This window comes from Perognathus longimembris, chromosome 2 (assembly GCF_023159225.1).
Source record: "Perognathus longimembris pacificus isolate PPM17 chromosome 2, ASM2315922v1, whole genome shotgun sequence".
Lineage (NCBI taxonomy): Eukaryota > Metazoa > Chordata > Mammalia > Rodentia > Heteromyidae > Perognathus > Perognathus longimembris.
The window spans coordinates 119,996,769-120,015,598 of NC_063162.1; the positions used below are offsets into that span (position 1 = coordinate 119,996,769).

Sequence of the window (18,830 nt, forward strand, 5' to 3'; positions counted from 1 at the left end):
CTTCTCCCGCCTCCCAACTGCCCCCCACCCCGCCCGCCCGCCCCGCTCACCCCGATCACTTCCCCAACGCCTGGGGCCTCTATCGGGCCCCCTCCCCCAGGCGGCCCGGCGCGCCCCCAGCCGGGCCCCGTGCGCGCCCGCTCGCCTGGCGCCTGCCTGCCGGCCTCTCCCAACGCGGCCCCTTCCCGCTGTCCCGGACCCCCGGCTCCCTCGCGCTGCGGCCCGCCTCGCCCCCCCCCCCCCTCACTCGTGCGGTTCCCGAGGCGTCCCAGGCACTGCAGGCGCCAGGCTGGGCTCTACTAGTGGGTCCTCACTGCGCTCTCCAGGCTCTCCCAATGGCCGTGCACCCATTGCCTTGCCCTTTCCCTGTGAGCTGAAACCCTCGTTTGTCAGGACTGGGGACATTTCTGGGCCAGGAACCGGGAGCATAGTGGCTGCCCAGCCCACGCTGGGGCAGGCAATGGCCTACTTTGCGTGCCCAGCGACTCGCAGAGAAGCTGGCGTGGCCTATGGCTCTGCTTAAACTAGTGACAATCGGGTTCTTTGCTGAAGACTTTGAGGTGGCCCCCCACTCCACTACCTCAGCACCGATTGTGCCCCCTCCCTCTGGGTTTTTCATACAATGTTGGCTGCGCCTTTGTTCCTGGAGACGATTCTGAGGACCTAAGACTCATGTTTTTCAGCACCCGTGGGGACAAAGTTGTCCGGTGAGACGCAGTCTGCTCTGGGGCTAGTGGGCGCCCCTGGTTGGGTTTTGTTTAGGATTTGGATCACTTTGCAGCGGCTTTTTTATTATGTCGAGGGGCCCTGATGCTCCGAGGTTGGGAACTAGTGGCATCTAGTCAACTGGACGCGTTAACACCTGGGTTGGGTCAATACAGCTTCAGGCACTGGGAAGCCACAGGCAATGGAGCTCCGCTCCGCCCTGGGAACCGATGCCTCATCGCGCCGCGCGCCCCAGAAAGCCCGGGACGCCGCCAGTGCTGCGGCCGAGGACGTCTGTTTCACTCAGGGCTTCCTTGGTCCAGCCACCGCACATTATTAGGGGCAGACGCAGGGCCAGGGATTAGCGTACCCAGTCGCTGGGGACATACGAGCACAGTGGACCAAGAGAGTTAGTTCAGGGAGGCGCTGGGAATACTTCGAGGAAACCCTTTTTTAGGCTTGGGGAAAAGCCGACGAAGGCCTGGCCACGCGCAGGGAGACAAGCTGCACCGGCTTCATGGCGATCGCTCCTCTGTTATTTGCTTACAGATCAACAGAAAACCACAGTGATTGAAAACGGGGAAATCAGGTTCAACGGAAAAGGGAAAAAGATCCGGAAGCCTCGGACCATTTATTCTAGCCTGCAGCTCCAGGCTTTAAACCATCGCTTTCAGCAGACTCAATACCTGGCCCTTCCTGAGAGAGCCGAGTTGGCAGCTTCCTTAGGACTGACACAAACACAGGTAAATCCCGGGAAGGCCGTGTAGCCCTGAATGCTGGCTCCGCTTGCAAATCGGGCAGGGAGCGCCTGAGGAGGAATTCTTGGCCTAGTCAACCAAGGCTAGAAGGAGCTTAATGACAAATGCCTTTGCTCGAGTTGCACACTTTACCGGGATTCCCAGTTTGGAATAAATGAGCTGGTATGGAATACTGGATTGGATGTGCATATCCACCCCACCCTACCGCCACCCCACCTCAGTCTAGCATCCTTTCGTGAACAAATCATATAAATCAATCAAATCCTATTCCAGAGCAAAACAACTTGAAAATGAACGACCATGTAGGAGAGAAAGATGAACAGCCAGTGAGCCAAATAAGGCCCATCTTAAGGACTCTTTTTGTGGGCCCTGGGAACTAATAAAATTTCAACTCCTTGACATAGAAAGAAAACTTACAAAGTTGCAATGGGGAGTACAAGTCAGGTAGGCATAGTTTGCAATGAGGTTCAACAAAGGCACCAGTGCACAAACAGTACTAAGGATGGGTCAGGTGGACTTTTTTTCTGAAGACTGCTTTAAACCCAGTGGTTAAACCATATGACACTGGTTCATGCAGGCTATGGTATCCCCTCCTCCCCCAGGAGTACAGAGTTTGGAGTGGGGGGACATGGCAGAGTTGAAGATCAAAAAGAAATACTGTCCAAATTATAGTTGGTTAAAAAGCCACAGATAAGAACAGTTGCTGAAGTGCTTGGGGCCTACTAATTTGGAAGATGTATGGGACATTTCAGATCTCACTGAAAAGGGTTTAGGTAGGTATGTTAGAACCCTGGTTATAAAGCCAGGTTGCAATCACCTGCAGTTTTTGTCCTTGTTGATTCATTCAACTGCCTCGGATCCTAGGTGGGTGATACTCAGGGTTTATGAGATGAATGCTGGGGACTGATGGAATGGTGCCTTAAGACAGATGTTCTTTCAGTTCTTTTGTGTTCAGCCTGCTCTCTCTTGCCATTTTGCCACTGAAAATAGTTGAGGTTGATATGAAGTGATTCCAGCTACTCAGTGACTTACTTGTATTATTCCTGGAAACACAAATTCCAGGAATTGTAAAGATAAAGGAAGCAGCACCATGGACTGCTTTCTTCAAATACAGTACATTTGGAAAGTTGGTCCAAATTTGCTCCCTGATGCACATTTAGCTTTGAGAAGCTTTTAGTGACTACACTAACAAGCCTGTGATGATTGTTGACTACAGTTTGTCTAAGCAACATAGAAAGTAGGGAGTGTGTGTGTATGGGGGGGGGAGGTGCAATGCCTAATCCCTGCAGGATTATAGAGACATATTTATATCTGAAAGCAGATGCTCCATACATACTAGATGGTGCATACACTGTATTCATAGATTTATTCTATGTATTTGGTTATAGACTTACAGGCTCTCATCTTTCCATAGTCATTTGCTCATGTACATTCATAGAGGTACCCGTTTGAGGGGGCTGGGAAAATGTTAAGACAGACATATGATATGCTTTCAATTGCATGGCTTTGATCCTTCATCAAATCCTTCATCAAACTTTGAATCCACTTATCTTATTCAAGTTTTCCTTATTTTATTCTCATTTATGCTGTTGTTTTAAACCCAGGCTAGTATCCAACTCAAGGACCAGCAGGACTTTAGGTATCCAGACAAGATATCTAGTAGGTTGAGGAAGGAGGAGTGGCAGAGGCTAGAAAGAGGTGGAGGGAGGCGGGGACTTGACTTCTTGGCATTGCAGTACTTTTTTTTTTTTTTTTTTTAATATTGCTTCCTAAGCTTGGAGTCATGCTAGAGGAACCCGTTCCATTTTTCCTGGCCTAATGAGTGCTGTTTCTTCCAGGTGAAGATATGGTTTCAGAACAAGCGCTCTAAGTTTAAGAAACTGCTGAAGCAGGGCAGTAACCCTCATGAGAGCGACCCCCTCCCGGGCTCGGCAGCCCTGTCGCCGCGCTCGCCAGCGCTGCCTCCAGTGTGGGACGTTTCAGCCTCGGCCAAGGGCGTCAGTATGCCCCCCAACAGCTACATGCCGGGCTATTCGCACTGGTACTCCTCACCACACCAGGACACGATGCAGAGGCCACAGATGATGTGAGTTGTCTGAGGGAGCAGCCTAGGGGAACGTCTGAACAAGACAAGGAGGATCCGGTATTTGCTTGCATCTGCCAAACCGAGCCGAAGGAGCAGGTTCGGAGTACTCTCGTACGTGTGGCCAGAAGCCAGCTGGTCTCTCTCTTTTCCGACCATATCCCCCTTTCTTTCTTCCCTCTCTCTTTTTCTCACTATCAACTAATTTTTATACCTACTTACCTTTCCTCCATTTTATTTCTTCTTCCTTTCCTCTTTCCTTCCTACTAATTTCTTTTCCCTTTTCTATCCTTTCCTTGAACAATCTTTATAGCTAATCATGCATCTGAGAGAGACAGCTGGAGAGAATGAGAGAGAGAGAGAGAGAGAGAGAGAGAGAGAGAGAGAGAGAGAGAGAATGTGACAGCATTTTGGGAACTCCTCCTGTAAGGATATTTTCCCTTACCCCTTGGGATCCACACTCTGAGCCTCCTCTTCTCTTTAGGAATATCCATCAAAATGACTTAAAAAAAAAAAAAAAGACATTCCCCCTTCCCACCAGAAGAATCTGCACAAACATGGCAGCATTTTTACTTGTTTTAATGAGCTTAAGACATTACACGAGGAAAGAAGCCTTTTGGACTCCTTTATTTTTATTTACCAACCCTAAACTGACACAAAAAAGAAAAGAAAAAGAATGAAAAAACCCTCACACAACAGCCCTTTTCTAAAGAAAAAGGAAAATCCGCTGTAAAATTAGACCGCTGCATGTTTTATCAAAATGCAATGCAATGACCATGAATGAAGATTCATTTAAAAATACAAACAAACAACAACAAGAAAAATGCTCTTTTCCTACCATACCCCCAAACCCTAAACTGGAATCCGGAAAGACAGAGGAAGCAACCAACATCACCATTCTATTGCTTTGACACCTTACATGGGTGAATTGGTGGCATTCACTAAGCTAATAGGGACGTTTATATCAAGCAACATTTCTGTATATATTGTTGAATTTTAGTTGTATATATACTTTGTATGTTTTTGTCTTCTTTCATATATGGAGTAAAAGCCACAAAGCGCTGGGAGTGTCCTGTATATTTTCTCTGTGTGTCTCTGTCTCTCTCCCCTTCCCTCCTCCCTCTCATTATATTTTCTAAATAATTCCTATTCCTAACATGGGAAGCTCTAAATGGAAACATCAAATGCTTTCGAAGATATCAGTCTATACTACTAGCCTTTGTCTTAAGTATTTTAATATTAAACATAGATGTTTTCTCAGCTTTTAAATATTAAATTTTTGTTGTAATATCTATACATTTATATTTTTAAACGCTAGAATGACCTAGCCTCACATTAACCTCTAGATATCAGATAGTTTCTAGTGCTGAACTGAGGGTGGTCCTTTTCCCTCTTCCAGCCCCCAAATAATACAGCTGTATTTGCCTTTGGAAACAGTTTTTCCCTCTTTGGCATAAAAGTGGGAAAGAAATTTAAAAAACAGAAAACAAGCAAAATGAACAATTTCTGTCTCCTTACTATTTGAAACCCACCGCAAGCTAGCTAGGTAGGAAAAATGTCCTATCCTGCAAGAAGCACATCCTTCCGATCTTGTGGAAAGCAAAGAAATAAAGAAAATGAAAAGTCCTTTCGTCATACAAGCAGGAAGCCCCATACTGTGAGAATTAATGGCTACAGACCTGGGCATCCTTCAAATTATGAACCCTGAAACCACTGAGCCATTTATCAGAAGTCAATAGAGATACTCAGAGTGCTCCATATAATGACAGCGACATACAGTCGTGCAAAAGGACAGTCACTATAATTAGACACAAAGCAAAGACTACTTACCAATATACCCGTTCCTTTTTTTGTTGAGCAACTTCCACGCTCAGTCAGTCTTCAGAATGGTTTAAAACCGATCAGTCTTGTCATTTTCTAGCATTCGCATTGTTACATTAGGAAAAATGTTTTCTTTTCTTTTTTCCCCTTCCTACTGTGAAACTTTGGGTTCGTAGCTCCCCAGGATCAATTCTGAACAAAGCCTCCAGCTGCAGTGCCATCCAATTTGAAGCAGACATTGGGGACAATTTAAGGTTTTTATCCACAAGAAGGTTTTTTTCCATTCTCTTAAATGCAGCCATAATTAGAGTAATTTTTCATGTAGCCCGCTGATTACAGCGTTTTTACCGTCAAAGATAATTACCTGTAATTTTCTTCCACTTTTAATACTAAAAAGCCATCTTTATTTAGATTCAGGAACAGGAAAGGCGAAACAAAAGAGGGAAATTATTCTGTTATTCATACACAAATTGCAGAGACGTAGGACCTAAAATTGAAAATTAACCAAAATTATAATGCTGAAAAGAATAGAAGAGGCTGCAGAAGTACAGCTGGTAGTGGGGCTTTGCTGAATTATTCAAATTACATTAGAGGGAAAGCTACCATACATCGAAACCAACACTATTTTTTTTTAAATCCACAAGATATATACCAAACCACTGTAAGTGCATAGAATTCTGAAATCCAGCAAAGGTATCACATATATGTTCACATATCGGAGGTGTTGTGGATGCATCTGTAGAATGTTTTTAATACCCTGACATGATTTTAATTGAACAAATTCATCCAAGTCTCCCTAGAACTATCCTTTGAGCTGGGTTTCCTCTGGATCATCTGAAACTTAAGGGTTAATATTTTCACTCTTTAAAATGTATTGACCCCATAGTAAACTGATTCCCTAGAGAGAGATTGGTAGGAGGGGTGTGGCAAAGGGCATAGCCCAGTCTTCTTGCTTTACTATACTTCCTCACATCCAAACTTCCTAGGAGGTGTTCCTAGGAATTCCAGTTCCAAGCCAAATTCTTACCTTATTTCCCTTCTTAAAACAGAGAGAGGGAGAAAGGGACCAGAGCGACAGAGATGGAGACACATAGAGAGAACAATAGGTGTCAGGTGAGGTGTGTAAGAGTGATGGAGACAATTTTTCCTAGGTACCAATAAGCATCTTATCATCCCTTGACATAACTTAGTCCAAAGGTTACAGCCACTGAAGAAAGGCTTTTCTGCAGTGGGAGGGAGGAAGCCAGAAATCTCTCAAGCTTTCACATTTAACATTCCTAGCAGCTTATAAGGCCATCAGAATCGGGAAACAGCGTCATCTATAGATAGAACTGCACCGTTCCTTGCTAGTCTTCCTTGGCTAGTCCTCCTAAACCAGATAGGTTCCATGGCTTTACATTTCCATTCTGCATCCCAGCCAATCATGCCCTTCCAACCCTAGGGTGGCATCATTCGGGTTAAGCAGGTCATAAATTTCAAGATCTGAATGCTCCCCCACCGCCCCCCCCCCCCACAATACATTTGAGGCAAAGGCTCTATACAGCAGCCTTGAAGAGGTTCGGATGCCAATTATTTGGTAGCTTTCCCCCAGCTAAAGGAAAGGTGCCCAAGGGGCTGTGAAGTGCAGAGATTCAGACTACACCTGCATTTGCCAAGGTCCGAATACTTGTAATTCTAAAGCAGAGTTGAGACTTTTGATTTTTTGATACCTCAAAACCTAAACTCATGGTCATAAGTAGGGCTCAATGGATTCACCTAGTAACTGAGAATCAAATTTTTGTAATAGATTTTAAACTTGGAACCTCAGGATCCTTCCACAACCTTGCAGAAACTTGGTCCCCTTCCCAATCTCCAGTCACAAGCTTCACTAAACATAACAACCGCACCGAAAGCAATACAGACAAATCAGGTTCTCAACGAACCCATTCTCATCAAAATCATCGTACTCATCAGAACAACTCTTTTACAGTTAGAAGAAAACAAACATATAAAACAAAGTTGTAATGCACGGAACATACAGCAACAAACATAGCTTGAAAAGTGTGATAAGAGATAATATAGAGAGTGTGCCTTGAAGTATTTAAGAAATAAAAACTTACCCCAGTGAATATCTCTTAAGCAATGATCAGAGTCTAGAAATCTATACTGAACCGAAGCACAGGAGAATATTTTTCTGAGTCTCAGGGCAGAAGCTCTTTCTCTATATTCTTGGTTGAGTGAGCACATCCAGGTGTGAAATTGTTTGCACACCCCAGCACCTCTTATATTGCCAGCAAAATTAGCTGTTATTACTGTCACTGTTTAGTGATGGTTAGCGTGATACAAAAAAAAAAAAAAACTGCTGTAATCAAGACCTGGCGCATCTTTGCAAATTACAGATAATTGTAAACGTCCAGATTATGATAATAGCATCCTAATCCAGCCTGCAATATAATTATTACAGAGTGTTACATCTGAAACTGTCCAGTAGGGCTAATTCAGCCATTATTTAGACCCTATTTTTGCACTGCAAATGGGTTGCTGAGTTGAAAATGTACGATTGTAATTTCACGGGGCACTCAATGAGTAATGGTATAGGAAGAGGAAAATACAAAAGTGAAATGTGAACAGTAGCGATCAAATCAAACCCTGAAGGACAAAAGACTGTTTGATTCATATGGAAAAAGAAGAGCGGGAATTAAGAAAATAGCAAATCAGTGGTCTGAAGCATTACGTGTCCAAATCTTCAATAGAGCAGGGCTGATGTGTTTGCAAGGGCTGCTGTGTCTGCTGCTGCCTGGAAACTGAAATAATTTTTTCTTCTTCCTTTTTTAACTTCCTGTCTTTCTCCTCACCCCCAAAGATTTCCCTACTTTTGAAAAGTGTCCCTCCCCCAAAGCAAAGACATTTGTCAGTTTCACCATTGTTTCCCCCAAGCTGCCTTAGAGTGCAGTCTGTCACTTGTTTATGAACATTTTCTTAAATGAATTTGCAATCTCTCTTGTCATCAGAGCAAAACGCCCTGGGTGCTTGTAAGTGTTCCAGCATTCCATCTCTCTACTCACTTTCACAGTGAAAAAAAGTCATGGAGAGTCCTAGAGGATGTCAGCAGAAAAAAAATGTATTAATTGCTGCTAATTAAATATTGCTAACTAGGAAGCTGTCTTCTCTAATCAGCTTGGCTAGCTATTGCTTTTAATCCCATCATTAACTTTTATTAATCGACACTGTGCTCCCCCCACCCCCGCCCATAAACCAGTCTATCTGCTTTTTTTTGCCACAGTTCACAATATTTACCTCAAAAGAGTAAGGTCATTTTCCTTAAAATATATGAGGACCAAAGAAACTTGGGTTGGGAGAGTTAGAATGAGAGAAGCTGGAGAGATGGTAAGAGACTGGTCAGGTCCTAGAGTCGAAACCCTCCAGGGATTCTCACTATTGCTCCTAGAAAGATGAATCCTGACCTATTGAAGATCCAGCTTAATTTTGGATCCTGGTGGGGACCTCCTGGGCAAGGCTATCCAGAGCTCTGATACCCCCCAGGAGTTCAATTTTTCCCCACTATGAGTGCAGAGAATTTCCTAGGCATCATTTCTAGCCTATAAGCCAATATATGATGATTCTCCCTCCTTCTCACCACCTTATAGACCCAGGAGCTGCCCAACCCGGGCCACTCTGCAGGGTGGCAAGCAGGCTTTTCTAGTGCCTGTGAATTTAAGGGCAATAATGAAATGTCTCCTGTTTAGTGACCCTCGTTTAGAGATGAAAGTTGAATCCATATCATGCCTCTCCCGCCCCATCCCCACCTTGCAAATGGCAAGTGGCAGAAAATAGACATTGGATCACAATAAGCTTCCAGTAGCAGTTTCTGTCTTCACGCCTTGAGGTGTGGGGGGGGGGGGGAGCTTTAAAATAAATCATCGCTTAGGAGCTGTTTACCATCCTTCACCCCCACCCACTTCTTTAAAAAAAATAGACTGTGTATGGTGGATTTCCACAGAGAATTGTTACTGAAACCAGGAGGGAGGGAGTGTGTGTGTGCACGCGCACGTGCGCCCGCCTGAGCGTGTGTGGAATGATGTTATGAAGCCATTTTTTTCCCTTCCTGTGGTGAAAGGTCGTAATGTGTGGTATTTCACGGTTTTATATAAATCTTGGTTTAGGATGTGGAACAGACTCAATAATACATGTGCTTTTGGCAAAAGACTCCTTTGGATCCCCATAAATTAGAAGTAAATACGAAGTCCAAGCAAACAAAAGAGCAGAAACGTTTAATTGCTACAAAACAGGACTCTCATCTCCTTTCAAGAGAGATTCATGTAAATTCCCTCAGTTTCTATCTACACGGCGAGAGCCTGACCTATAAAACAGGTTATTACATTGCAGTCGGTAGCCCTGGATGATTGAACGGAAAGGTTTCTCCACCCTGAAGTAAACCCTCCATATCCCAGGCAGTAGATATAATGTACACTTTCTGCCTGGCACAACTGAAAAACCCAAACCCTATCATGGGCAAAAAAAAAAAAACAACCACCAAGGGCGGTGGAGGGGGGGGCACGAGAGGGGGAGACAAGGCTGTGTAGAAAAGATTTAACCAATCCCACATGTGCCACTGCTATTTGAACCGTTTTTCAAGGCCTAAAGTTCGCTAAGAAACCAAGTACCACGTGCAAAGTTTGTGGGTAACCTGGGAGGGAGCGGAGGACCCGAGCAAGCCGCAGAGCCCCTTCCCCAGCCTCGGGGTGGGTAGGAACCTCTGTCCATCCGCTCAGGGGAGTGTTTAAGGGTGGAGAAGAGGGGTGACCACAAGCTGATCCACTTCACTTGGCGCTCTTCCCAGAGATGCCCAAGTGCTATTGCCCTCAGGGTGTGCCTCCCAGGAGGGTTGGGGAGCTCTAGCTTGGCGAGATCCCAGTGGCCATTGGGAGGCGCGCGATCCAAGGGGTTGCGAGGACGGAAAAGGAAAGGGGTGCTTAAATAATCCTAAAGGTCCCTTCCCTCCCCCGCCCCAATCCCCAATAAAAGAAGCCCTGAGCCCCAGAGTGGTGGCCACAGTGTTCTAGCGAGAAACCCGTGCGCTTCGGAAGCTGGAGTTGCGGAGACTCAACCCTGTCAAGGCTGGAGGGAGCTCCGTCGGGCACTAGCGGGAGGTTGCGCGAGCTGCCTGGCCTTGGCGGGCTGTGGGTATCTCCCAGGACCCAGCAGCCTGGACGTCGCTAGCCGTGGGGCGTCCGGTGGGATCAAAGGAGCCAGTGGAGGCTCGCCGGCGCGTCTGGGGTTGTGGGATAAGGGGCGGGAGAAAGAGGACTGGCATGGGCGGGGGAGATGTTAGCCTGGCCTGTGTCACTGGGAGAGGGTGCGAGTACATCTTTGTGTGAGTCAACGCCTTCCTACTCGAGACAGAGCCCTGGGTGGATTCGACTGTGGGTGGACTGGCTCCTGCGTGGATGCCTCGGTGGAGAGAGAACGAAAGAGCCTGAAAGAGATCAAGGGCAGCGAGGTCTGCGGGTTCCTCTGTGTGTGTCTCAGGCCCTGTGGCTCAGCACTGGAGCCGCCTGGCACCCACAGGAATGCGGCTTCTCTCGGATCCCCAGGCCGCCTGTTGTCCCACAAGGAGGTGGCAGCCAGGAAAAAGGGGGGAAACGGGGCAGAATTCCGCCTGGCCCAACCCAAGCCTCAAACAAAGGCTAATTTATCTGATCTACTGGAGAACGGGGGAGGGGGGGTGGGGGGGAGGGCAGGGCCCAAGGAATCGCTGGGTTGGCCAGCTTGCCCTGGGCCTCCTGGGTTTTTTAAAGAGATCTGAAGATGGAGGAGGTGGTGGTCCAAAGGTCGTGTGTGTGTGTGTGTGTGTGTGTGTGTGTGTGTGGCCACAATTAAAAAAAATAACCTGGGAGTGGGCAGGATTTATCTTGGGAGCACTAGACTGAGTGCTGGGCAAACGAGGACGGAAAGTGTAGACAGAGGGAGCGTGGGGTCGGCCTGTCTGGGAATATTCTGGGGGAGTGGTACACATATTTTAGATCTAGGATGAAACAATGGAGGGAAAGTGGGAAGGTGGGAGGGAAGGCGCGTGCAAGAAACATCACAGATATTTTTAGACTTTGCTGAGGATCTGTTATTTTTACATCCTTAGGCGCGGGACTGCAGGGAGTTAAGTTCCCCGGGGAGAATCCCCGTGGTGCCAGGGAAAGCACGTTGTGGACTCACTTGCCAGAATATTTTTGTTCACCGCTTCTGAACCAAAGTTAAAAAAAATTAAACCACGCGAGAAGTGGCCTACTGCAAGTGGAACAAGTGAGGTTAGCACGGGGGAAGGAATCTAAGTTTGGGTCCAAACCTGGGTCCTCGTGCCCTTGGCCTGGCTGCTCTGCCACTAGGTTTGAATGTCCCTAACAATGTCAAAGCTAAGGGTAGAGGGTGATTATTAAAAGAGCTTCCCTCTTCTCCCCAGCCAAGGTTCCGGACCGGCCCTTCCCTCAGCTCCGCAGTGCCTGGTGGTTGGAAACGGTGAAGGGAGCCCCATTTCCCTTCAAGAATGGGGGCTGGGAGGTGACCGAAAGCTGAAAACAACATCAACAACCAAAACTGCCCTCTTATGTACAGAAGAGGAAAAGAGCATGTTCAAAGCGCATTCTTGACACTCTCAGGCAACCTGTGGGTGGAGAGGTGTGCCGTGGGTGCACCCCTACCCCCACCAGGCTTCGGAAACACTGCACCCTTGGGCAGGGAGAGAACCTGCACTGCGGATAGCCTGGAGTTTGCAAACCGCAAGTGAGGTATTTCTCGCAGCTAGAGTCGCCAGAAGGCGCTGGCTTTCCGTGTAATGAAAACTACTGAACTCCTTGCAATCAATGAAAGAAAAGAAGAAAATGGATACCTTCATTTCTTTCACTTTCCACGTCTATGCCAGTACCTAAAACAAAACAATGTCCCTGTTCTCATTGCCCTCCCCCAGAGCTCCCAGCCCCTGAGCATTTCTGCACTATTAGAGTAGGTATCGGAAAGGGAATATAGCAAGATGGGGCAGCTCATCTGTTGGGGAAGTAAGAGGGGTTTGCAATCACCCCCTCCCTTTGGTGCTGACCATAGACGGGCACCAACGACTTCCCAAGGCTCAAATAGTTCCAAACTGGGTGCTTCTAATCTCTTCTGGTGAGAACAGAATTGGGAGAGGTGGGGGAGAGGAGAGGAGAGGAGAGGAGAGGAGAGGAGAGGAGAGGAGAGGAGAGAGAGAGAGAGAGAGAGAGAGAGAGAGAGAGAGAGAGAGAGAGAGAGAGAGCAATTCCCCTCCAGGCACACAGCGTGCCTTTTCAGGTCTTGTCTCCCCACCCTGGAAGAACCTTTACAGAAATCCTCAGATGACAGGATGTAATTTTTTATGTTCTAATCCCCCTCCCATACGAAGCCTCTTTTGTCACTTTTATTGCTGCTGACTTCCTAGCTGTAAAATATTTCTCATGCATCTTGTAATTTCCAACAGAGGAGTTCTCTTGGTATCCTAAGGGAGTATACTCAGGCTGATTTCTTAAGGACAGTCAGCCAGAATAACAACTACAACTCATGCCTGGGGCCACTGCTCTGGACTGCTTCAGATCTGCTTATACTATGGATATCTATATGCTGAAATGGGAAAATATGACATAGGCCATACTGGCTGCAAGTCCTTCATGTCTGTCCCATAGAAAGCTTCACAAAGAAGAAATCCCAGCAAGCAAGCAGATTCTATTTTCCATAGTTTAGATCTGATCTTGCCAACTGTTTTATGTAAAAGCAATCAGGGAACTATATATATATATACATATATATAAAACATTTCATATGAAATAAAACATACAGAGCTAAAAACCTTCCTTTTCTCCCCACAGAATTTCCTTTTCCTGGCAATACCTTTCTTGAAGGAAAAGATTCCCCCCCCCCCCACACACACACAATATTCCTTGATTGGCCTACTAATTTAAATCTACCATTGTTTTCTGTGGTGATTTTCCTATCTCTGAGAGAACTTGGTCAAATTTATAATGATACATATAAAAATTATAAAGCTGTATACCATTTGCCATGCCCAAACCATTTAGATTTAAAAAGGAGATATAATAGGAGAGAAAGAGGACATTTCCTTTTCTTTTCCTTTCTTTCTTTCCTTTTCTCATCTCTGGAAGCTCCCTTTGAAGGGAGTGTAATTTGTCTAATTGCTCTGGCAATACACAGGCCAATGGGGGGGGGGTGCAGTTCTCCACCATAATTGCTTTGAGCTTAGAATTCAGTGGGGTTATTGAGGGATTTCTGTTGTCTTCTTACTCACACACAGGGTGGGAATGATGTATTAAGATTCTACTACTATGCTCCACCTGAGACAGTTGGGTTTAAACAACATTATCTAACTGTTTTCGTGGTAAACACCTAAACATATACAGTACTATAAAGAGGCCAAACATGTTAAATAGACATAAAATACAGTATCCAACACACACATATACAGATATATATTTGTATATGCAGCCATGAGTTCAGCATGCCCATTTTAGCCTCGGATCCCAGCAGAGAATATTTTTCTTTTTAAATTGCCTGCATATAATGTCACTAGCCAGTTATTCTGCTTTCATGGTGGAAATAATTTTATTTATCCAGAATATACAGTTTAATTCCTCTATCTACACTTATTTACACGGTTAAAATAACATTGAAAAAAGTCTTTTGAAAAGTTGAGGTCATAGATTTCAAGGCACCATTGATAGTGTCCACAGTTGCGCAAAAAAGTTCGTTGGTAAAAAAAAGGGGGGGAGGGTCCTTTGAAATGCAATAACTTACATGCAAAAAAAAAAGCTTTACACATGAATCATTTTTGTTTGCACTTTCGAAACTTCCCCAAATGAATTCTTTTCTTTATGATTTTTTTTAAAAAAACGGCAAAACACAGTAGTCCCCCCAAAAAAGAGAGCGAAAGAGAGCAGCTCATCTAATAGAGAGTCCCCGAGGCCAGCGCCAGCGGGTGCTGTAAAGAGCCAGGCGGCGGCAGGTGGGAATTGATTGAACTGGTTGAGCTTGGGTACCAGGAAGCTGAGTTCTCCAAGTAGCTGGACGCAGGGGACTGGTTGGAGGTCGGAGGGTGGGCATGAGGGTGGTGGCTGAGAGAACGGGAAGAGCCCTGGGGCTCCCACACAGCTGGAGACTGCGGCGAATTACACGCCATAGGGTCGCTGGAGCTGGGGCTGTGCTCCGGGGGCATCTCCCCGTTTTTCATGATCTTCTTGATCTTGGATCTTTTGTTCTGAAACCAGATTTTCACCTGAGTGGGGGGAGGAGGGGGAACAAAGGCACATGTTACCCGGACACTCTGAGGTCGCCCGCGCCTTCCCTGGGACAGCAATTGAACGGGAGGCATCTTCAAAGCCCTAGGCAGATTGACCCGGGCGTCTCTCAGAAGCTGGCCACCAACAGCAAGGAGTAGGACTTGCGGCAGAAGCCGGGGGCGCCAGCCCTAGAGGGCGTCCAGGTGGGCTCAGTCAGCACCCCCGAGTGCGACCCTGGATTTGGTCTTTTGTTCCGGCTGGGTGGGAGTGAGTTGGGGGAAGGGCAAGCTCAGACGCGGTGCGTAAAAAGTCCGCTCTTGTAGGCCTGAGCGGGGCGCAAGGAACTTGAGGTGGGGACCATCTGTCTACCCCCAACCTTGGCCTGAGCCCTTCGGGGACCCGGTGCCCCGACTCAGTACACACGGGTATATAGAAAGAGGTGCGATTTCCCAACCTCCTCCTAGAGTCCTTTCATTGGGCTCAGTTCGGCGGGGCCCCGAATCCGCCTGCAGCTCAGGGCGGTGACTTAAACATTCTTTGTGCTTCTCAGGGCCCCAGCCGGTTGTAGTCGGAGCGATGGGAAGATTTCCCCGTCCAACAGCGCCCCCCTCCTCGCGACCCTCAAGCTGCGGCTGCCTAAAGCGGCGGGATCTGGAAGAGATCCTGGGAGTGTCTCGGGCCAGAGGCGTCGTTCTCGGCCTCAGCGTGCCCCGAGACCATCGGTTCCTGCTCACTCCAGGATGGCTTCGCATGGGGGACGGGGGGGGGGGGGGGGGTCGGGGTAGGAAACCAGTGTCTCAAAACCATCCTCCCTGCTTGCAATCTAGGAAATGGGCTTCCCACCTCAAACTATTTAGGGAGTCCCGATTTAGGGGCATCTCTCGGGACTAACTCCAAATTCAGTGCTTACTGTTCCCAAGTCGGAAGCTGCAAAAACTGACTAATGGAGGGGAAAGGCGCAGGGATTGGTGGCTTTGTCTTTGGGAGTTTCTCCAGAGTTGTAGCGAATCGGCCCCCGTCAGTTGGGACCGAACCGCGAAGGCCCTGCCAGGCTCCCAGGCAAGGTGGGGCTGGAACCTGGCGGCGGCAGGCTTTACCTGTGTTTGCGTCAGTCCCAGCGAGGCAGCCAGCTCGGCGCGTTCCGGCAGGGCGAGGTACTGAGTCTTCTGAAACCTTCTCTGTAACGCGGCCAGCTGAAAGCTGGAATAAATAGTCCTGGGTTTACGAACTTTCTTTGGTTTGCCATTCACCATCCTCACCTCGGGCTCGGCTACTTCTTTTTCTGAATAATCAAAACACACTAGGTTAGCGATTGTAAGGAGACAACGCTCCCTTTACTGAAAGGCCTTCAAATACAATCTTTGAGATTGGTCTTAAGCGTCTAGTCTTTACTCTCGTTTCCCCCACGTTACTACCTTTGATTTTTCCAAAACCCGAGAAATTTGCTCCTTCCTCAAATAGTGATAGACCCAGGCAGTCTGATTAATTCCTACTGTGTTCATTCAGGTCAGTATTTCCAGAATTCAATCCTTCAGGGGTTCCTAGTTGTTGTTGCACCCACCCTGTGCTCTCCTGCTTGTCTGAAGGGGTGAGCTTTGCAGTCCCTCCCAGGGTTTCAAGCGAGGAGGCCCGGCCATGATCCCGCTCGGTCGTCTGCTCGGGCGCCCGCAGAGGCCAGTCGCTTGGGCAGGGAAGACGCTAACCGAGGTCTCCAAAGTTCAAAGACCCACAAGCAAACTGCTCCTTCACTTCAGCAGCAAGCGGTCGGGCCGCCGCAGACAGAGAGCCGATTATGCAGCCCCATAATCTCACTGCAGATCTGCGAGAGCACAGATGTGTCTGGTTTCTTTTACAAATAGACTTAATATGTTCTTGGCCAAAAAAAAATCCACTTATACACAAAATATAGACAGAGAAAGGAATGGGGCTCTCTTTTAAAGTTCAACAAGAGTCACACGTTCAAAAGGAATCAGTGGCGGGGGTGTTTTCGTAGCAAGGGGGAGGCAGGTCTGGATGAATTTCTCACTGTCATAAATGGAGACTGTGGCGGAGGTGGGGGGCGACGTGCTGAACCAGTGTTTGACAAACATGCCCTGTGGCCACATGTCCCTTTCTCCCAAAGTACTACATGTCTGGAAGGGGTGGAGAGCTGTGTGTGTGTGTGTGTGTGTGTGTGTGTGTGTGTGTGTGTGTGTCCAGCTTCTAGGAGAGAAAGGGTGGAGGATGAAGGCTGCGGTCTCCATTCCACCAGAGTAGGGGATGCTAATATTAGAAGGCTTATTAATGTGCTGGTGGGGAGAGATCAAACTCTACCAGTAAAATCTCTCCACGGAGACCTCATGCCTCGTTTTAACCGCCCAAGCTCACTAAACCCTTTAAACTCTGCAAGTAAGTTTCAAAGTGAACAAAAAGAAGGAGGTGGGATATATATGTTAGGCATCTATGAAGATAGAGGGAGGGGAAAAATCCCCCCAACATCATGAACTTTCAGCAACCCTCCTCCACTTTCCATGGCCTTTTGTCTTTGGGAATGCCTCGGATAGCTCCTAAAGCTCTGGGCTAGCTCTTCTAGTGGAGACTACAGCTCCCCAACCCCCCACCCCAAACCGCGCGCTTCCCCGGCATCCGCACCTCGCGGGCTGGTGGCGGTCCCCACGCTAATCCCGAAGGAGTCTTTGAGTTAGCCTACTACTCTTACTCGCTCCAACTCAGCACGCTCACTAAATATTCCGACTAATCTCCCTTTTATTACGCAAACACCACTGGGGCTGTTTGATTCCTCTCTTCACTCCCACCCTTTTTCCAGCCTAGCGGGATTTCTGGTCTGGCAAGCTTAGAATCCGGCGGCTAGGGGACCCCAGGGGTGCGAGAGAGAAGAGACTTTAGTCTGAACCTCTGCAGGGTGCTTCCACCAAGACTCCCTAAACCGCCACCCTGGAGGTCTCTCTCGTTTGCAGTCCAGTCTCCCCCCTCCCCATCCCTTTCTCTGGGTTCTTCTTCAGTTGCAGTCGGCCACATGTCTCCCCCACCCACTGCCCCCGATCTCTCACCCTGGGAGTCCTGGTTACCCCCGTCTCTGCCTCCCGCCCTTGCTCGCTCCTTACCTGGCTGGCTGGTGGTGCTTGGGACGCGGTTGTAGGCGCCTCCGTACTGGTGGTAGGGGCTGGCGTAGCTGTAGTCGGCGTATGCCTTGGCGGGGTAGCTCCCGGTGGAGCCATTCACGCCGTGGTACTGGTACTGGTAGGGGTTGAGCGCTTTTCCATAGGAAGCCGAGGTAGGAGAGCAGTAGCCGTGTGGGGGTCCCCCCGTGGGGCTGTAGTAGTCGGAATCTGTGGCTGACGACTCGGGCAAAGTTGGCGATTCCTGAGACGGGTGGTGCATGGCTGCAGACGTCTGGAATGGGCCTTGGAAGTCGCCGGATCGGATGCTGGGGACTCTTCTGTCAAACACTCCTGTCATTGCTCACAGGACGCGGCCGCTGGTCCTTGCTGCTGTGGCGGCGACTGCTGCCCGAGTCGGCTGTGGACTGTGCTGGTCTAAGCAGACATGGCTGTGGGAGCGAGGGAGGAGGAGGAAGAAGAGGAGGAGGAGAGAAGGAGGAGGAGGCTGCGGCGGCGGCGAGGAGGAGGCTGGGAGTCCTGGACGCTCGGTCTCCGGCAGGCTGACTGCTGGCTGAGGCGCAGCACGGCCTTGGTTAAATCCTTAATTGCGCGCTTACGCACAGCGGGGTGGATCGGGTTCCATTGGCCAGGGCCTCGGTAGCAGCAGAAACACCCTAACTCGTCCAACTAGTTTTAGCACAACAAAGCATTGCTTAAAAGAGGGGAGGGGGGGAGGAGGAGGAGGAGGAGGAGGAGGAGGAGGAGGAGGAGGAGGAGGAGGAGGAGGAGGAGGAGGAGGAGGGTGTGTGTGTGTGTGTGTGTGTGTGTGTGTGTGTGTGTGTGTGTGGTGTTGCTTGTTGGGGGAGGGGGTCAATGTGTTTTTAGTGAGTACCAAAAACAACACAGAAGCCTCAATACCCAGTTTCTGCGGTATCTGGAGACAATATGTTCCAAGGGAATAGCCTCAAGAGTGCATGTTTGAAGGATGAGGCTGACAAACGCTTTTCATGCTCCTACTTTCCTGCTTCCACAGGGTCTACCAAGGGCAAGGGTTGACTTGAGCACTGATATTGAAGTGGGGAGACAGGTA

At 48.2% G+C, this 18,830-nt stretch overlaps 2 protein-coding genes across 3 annotated transcripts in view; one reads left to right on the plus strand and one right to left on the minus strand.

Annotated features, from left to right (window-relative positions):
* Positions 1-3,588, plus strand: part of Dlx6 (distal-less homeobox 6) — a 4,091-nt gene extending 503 nt beyond the window's left edge. Inside the window, exons 2-3 of the mRNA XM_048337892.1 lie at positions 1,255-1,448; positions 3,302-3,588. Coding sequence (XP_048193849.1) covers positions 1,255-1,448; positions 3,302-3,553 — 446 coding nt within the window. The 3' untranslated portion in view covers positions 3,554-3,588. The remainder of the gene's footprint in view (positions 1-1,254; positions 1,449-3,301) is intronic.
* Positions 3,589-13,946: 10,358 nt separating this feature from the next.
* On the minus strand, positions 13,947-18,292 carry Dlx5 (distal-less homeobox 5). Of its 2 annotated transcripts, none has more exons than XM_048337893.1 (3): positions 17,744-18,292; positions 15,737-15,921; positions 13,947-14,635 (listed from the first exon to the last, which is right to left on the minus strand). In XM_048337893.1, exons 1-3 carry the CDS (start codon positions 18,096-18,098, stop codon positions 14,306-14,308), a joined length of 870 nt encoding a protein of 289 aa, XP_048193850.1. In that variant the 5' UTR covers positions 18,099-18,292; the 3' UTR covers positions 13,947-14,305. The 2 variants fall into 2 exon arrangements, with proteins under 2 accessions (XP_048193850.1, XP_048193851.1); XM_048337894.1 differs by having other exon boundaries at positions 14,579-14,635; positions 15,737-15,839; positions 17,744-18,098.
* Between the last annotated feature and the right edge of the window lie 538 nt (positions 18,293-18,830).

Bases quoted from the DNA above. Each gene is read 5' to 3' on its own strand.
- Dlx5 (XM_048337893.1), bottom strand. From the start codon at position 18,098: ATGACAGGAGTGTTTGACAGAAGAGTCCCCAGCATCCGATCCGGCGAC. The intron at 15,922-17,743 runs GTAAGGAGCGAG...TTGATTATTCAG, and splicing joins AAGCACCACCAGCCAGCCAG to AAAAAGAAGTAGCCGAGCCC. The intron at 14,636-15,736 runs GTAAAGCCTGCC...CCCCCCACTCAG, and splicing joins TGGGACTGACGCAAACACAG to GTGAAAATCTGGTTTCAGAA.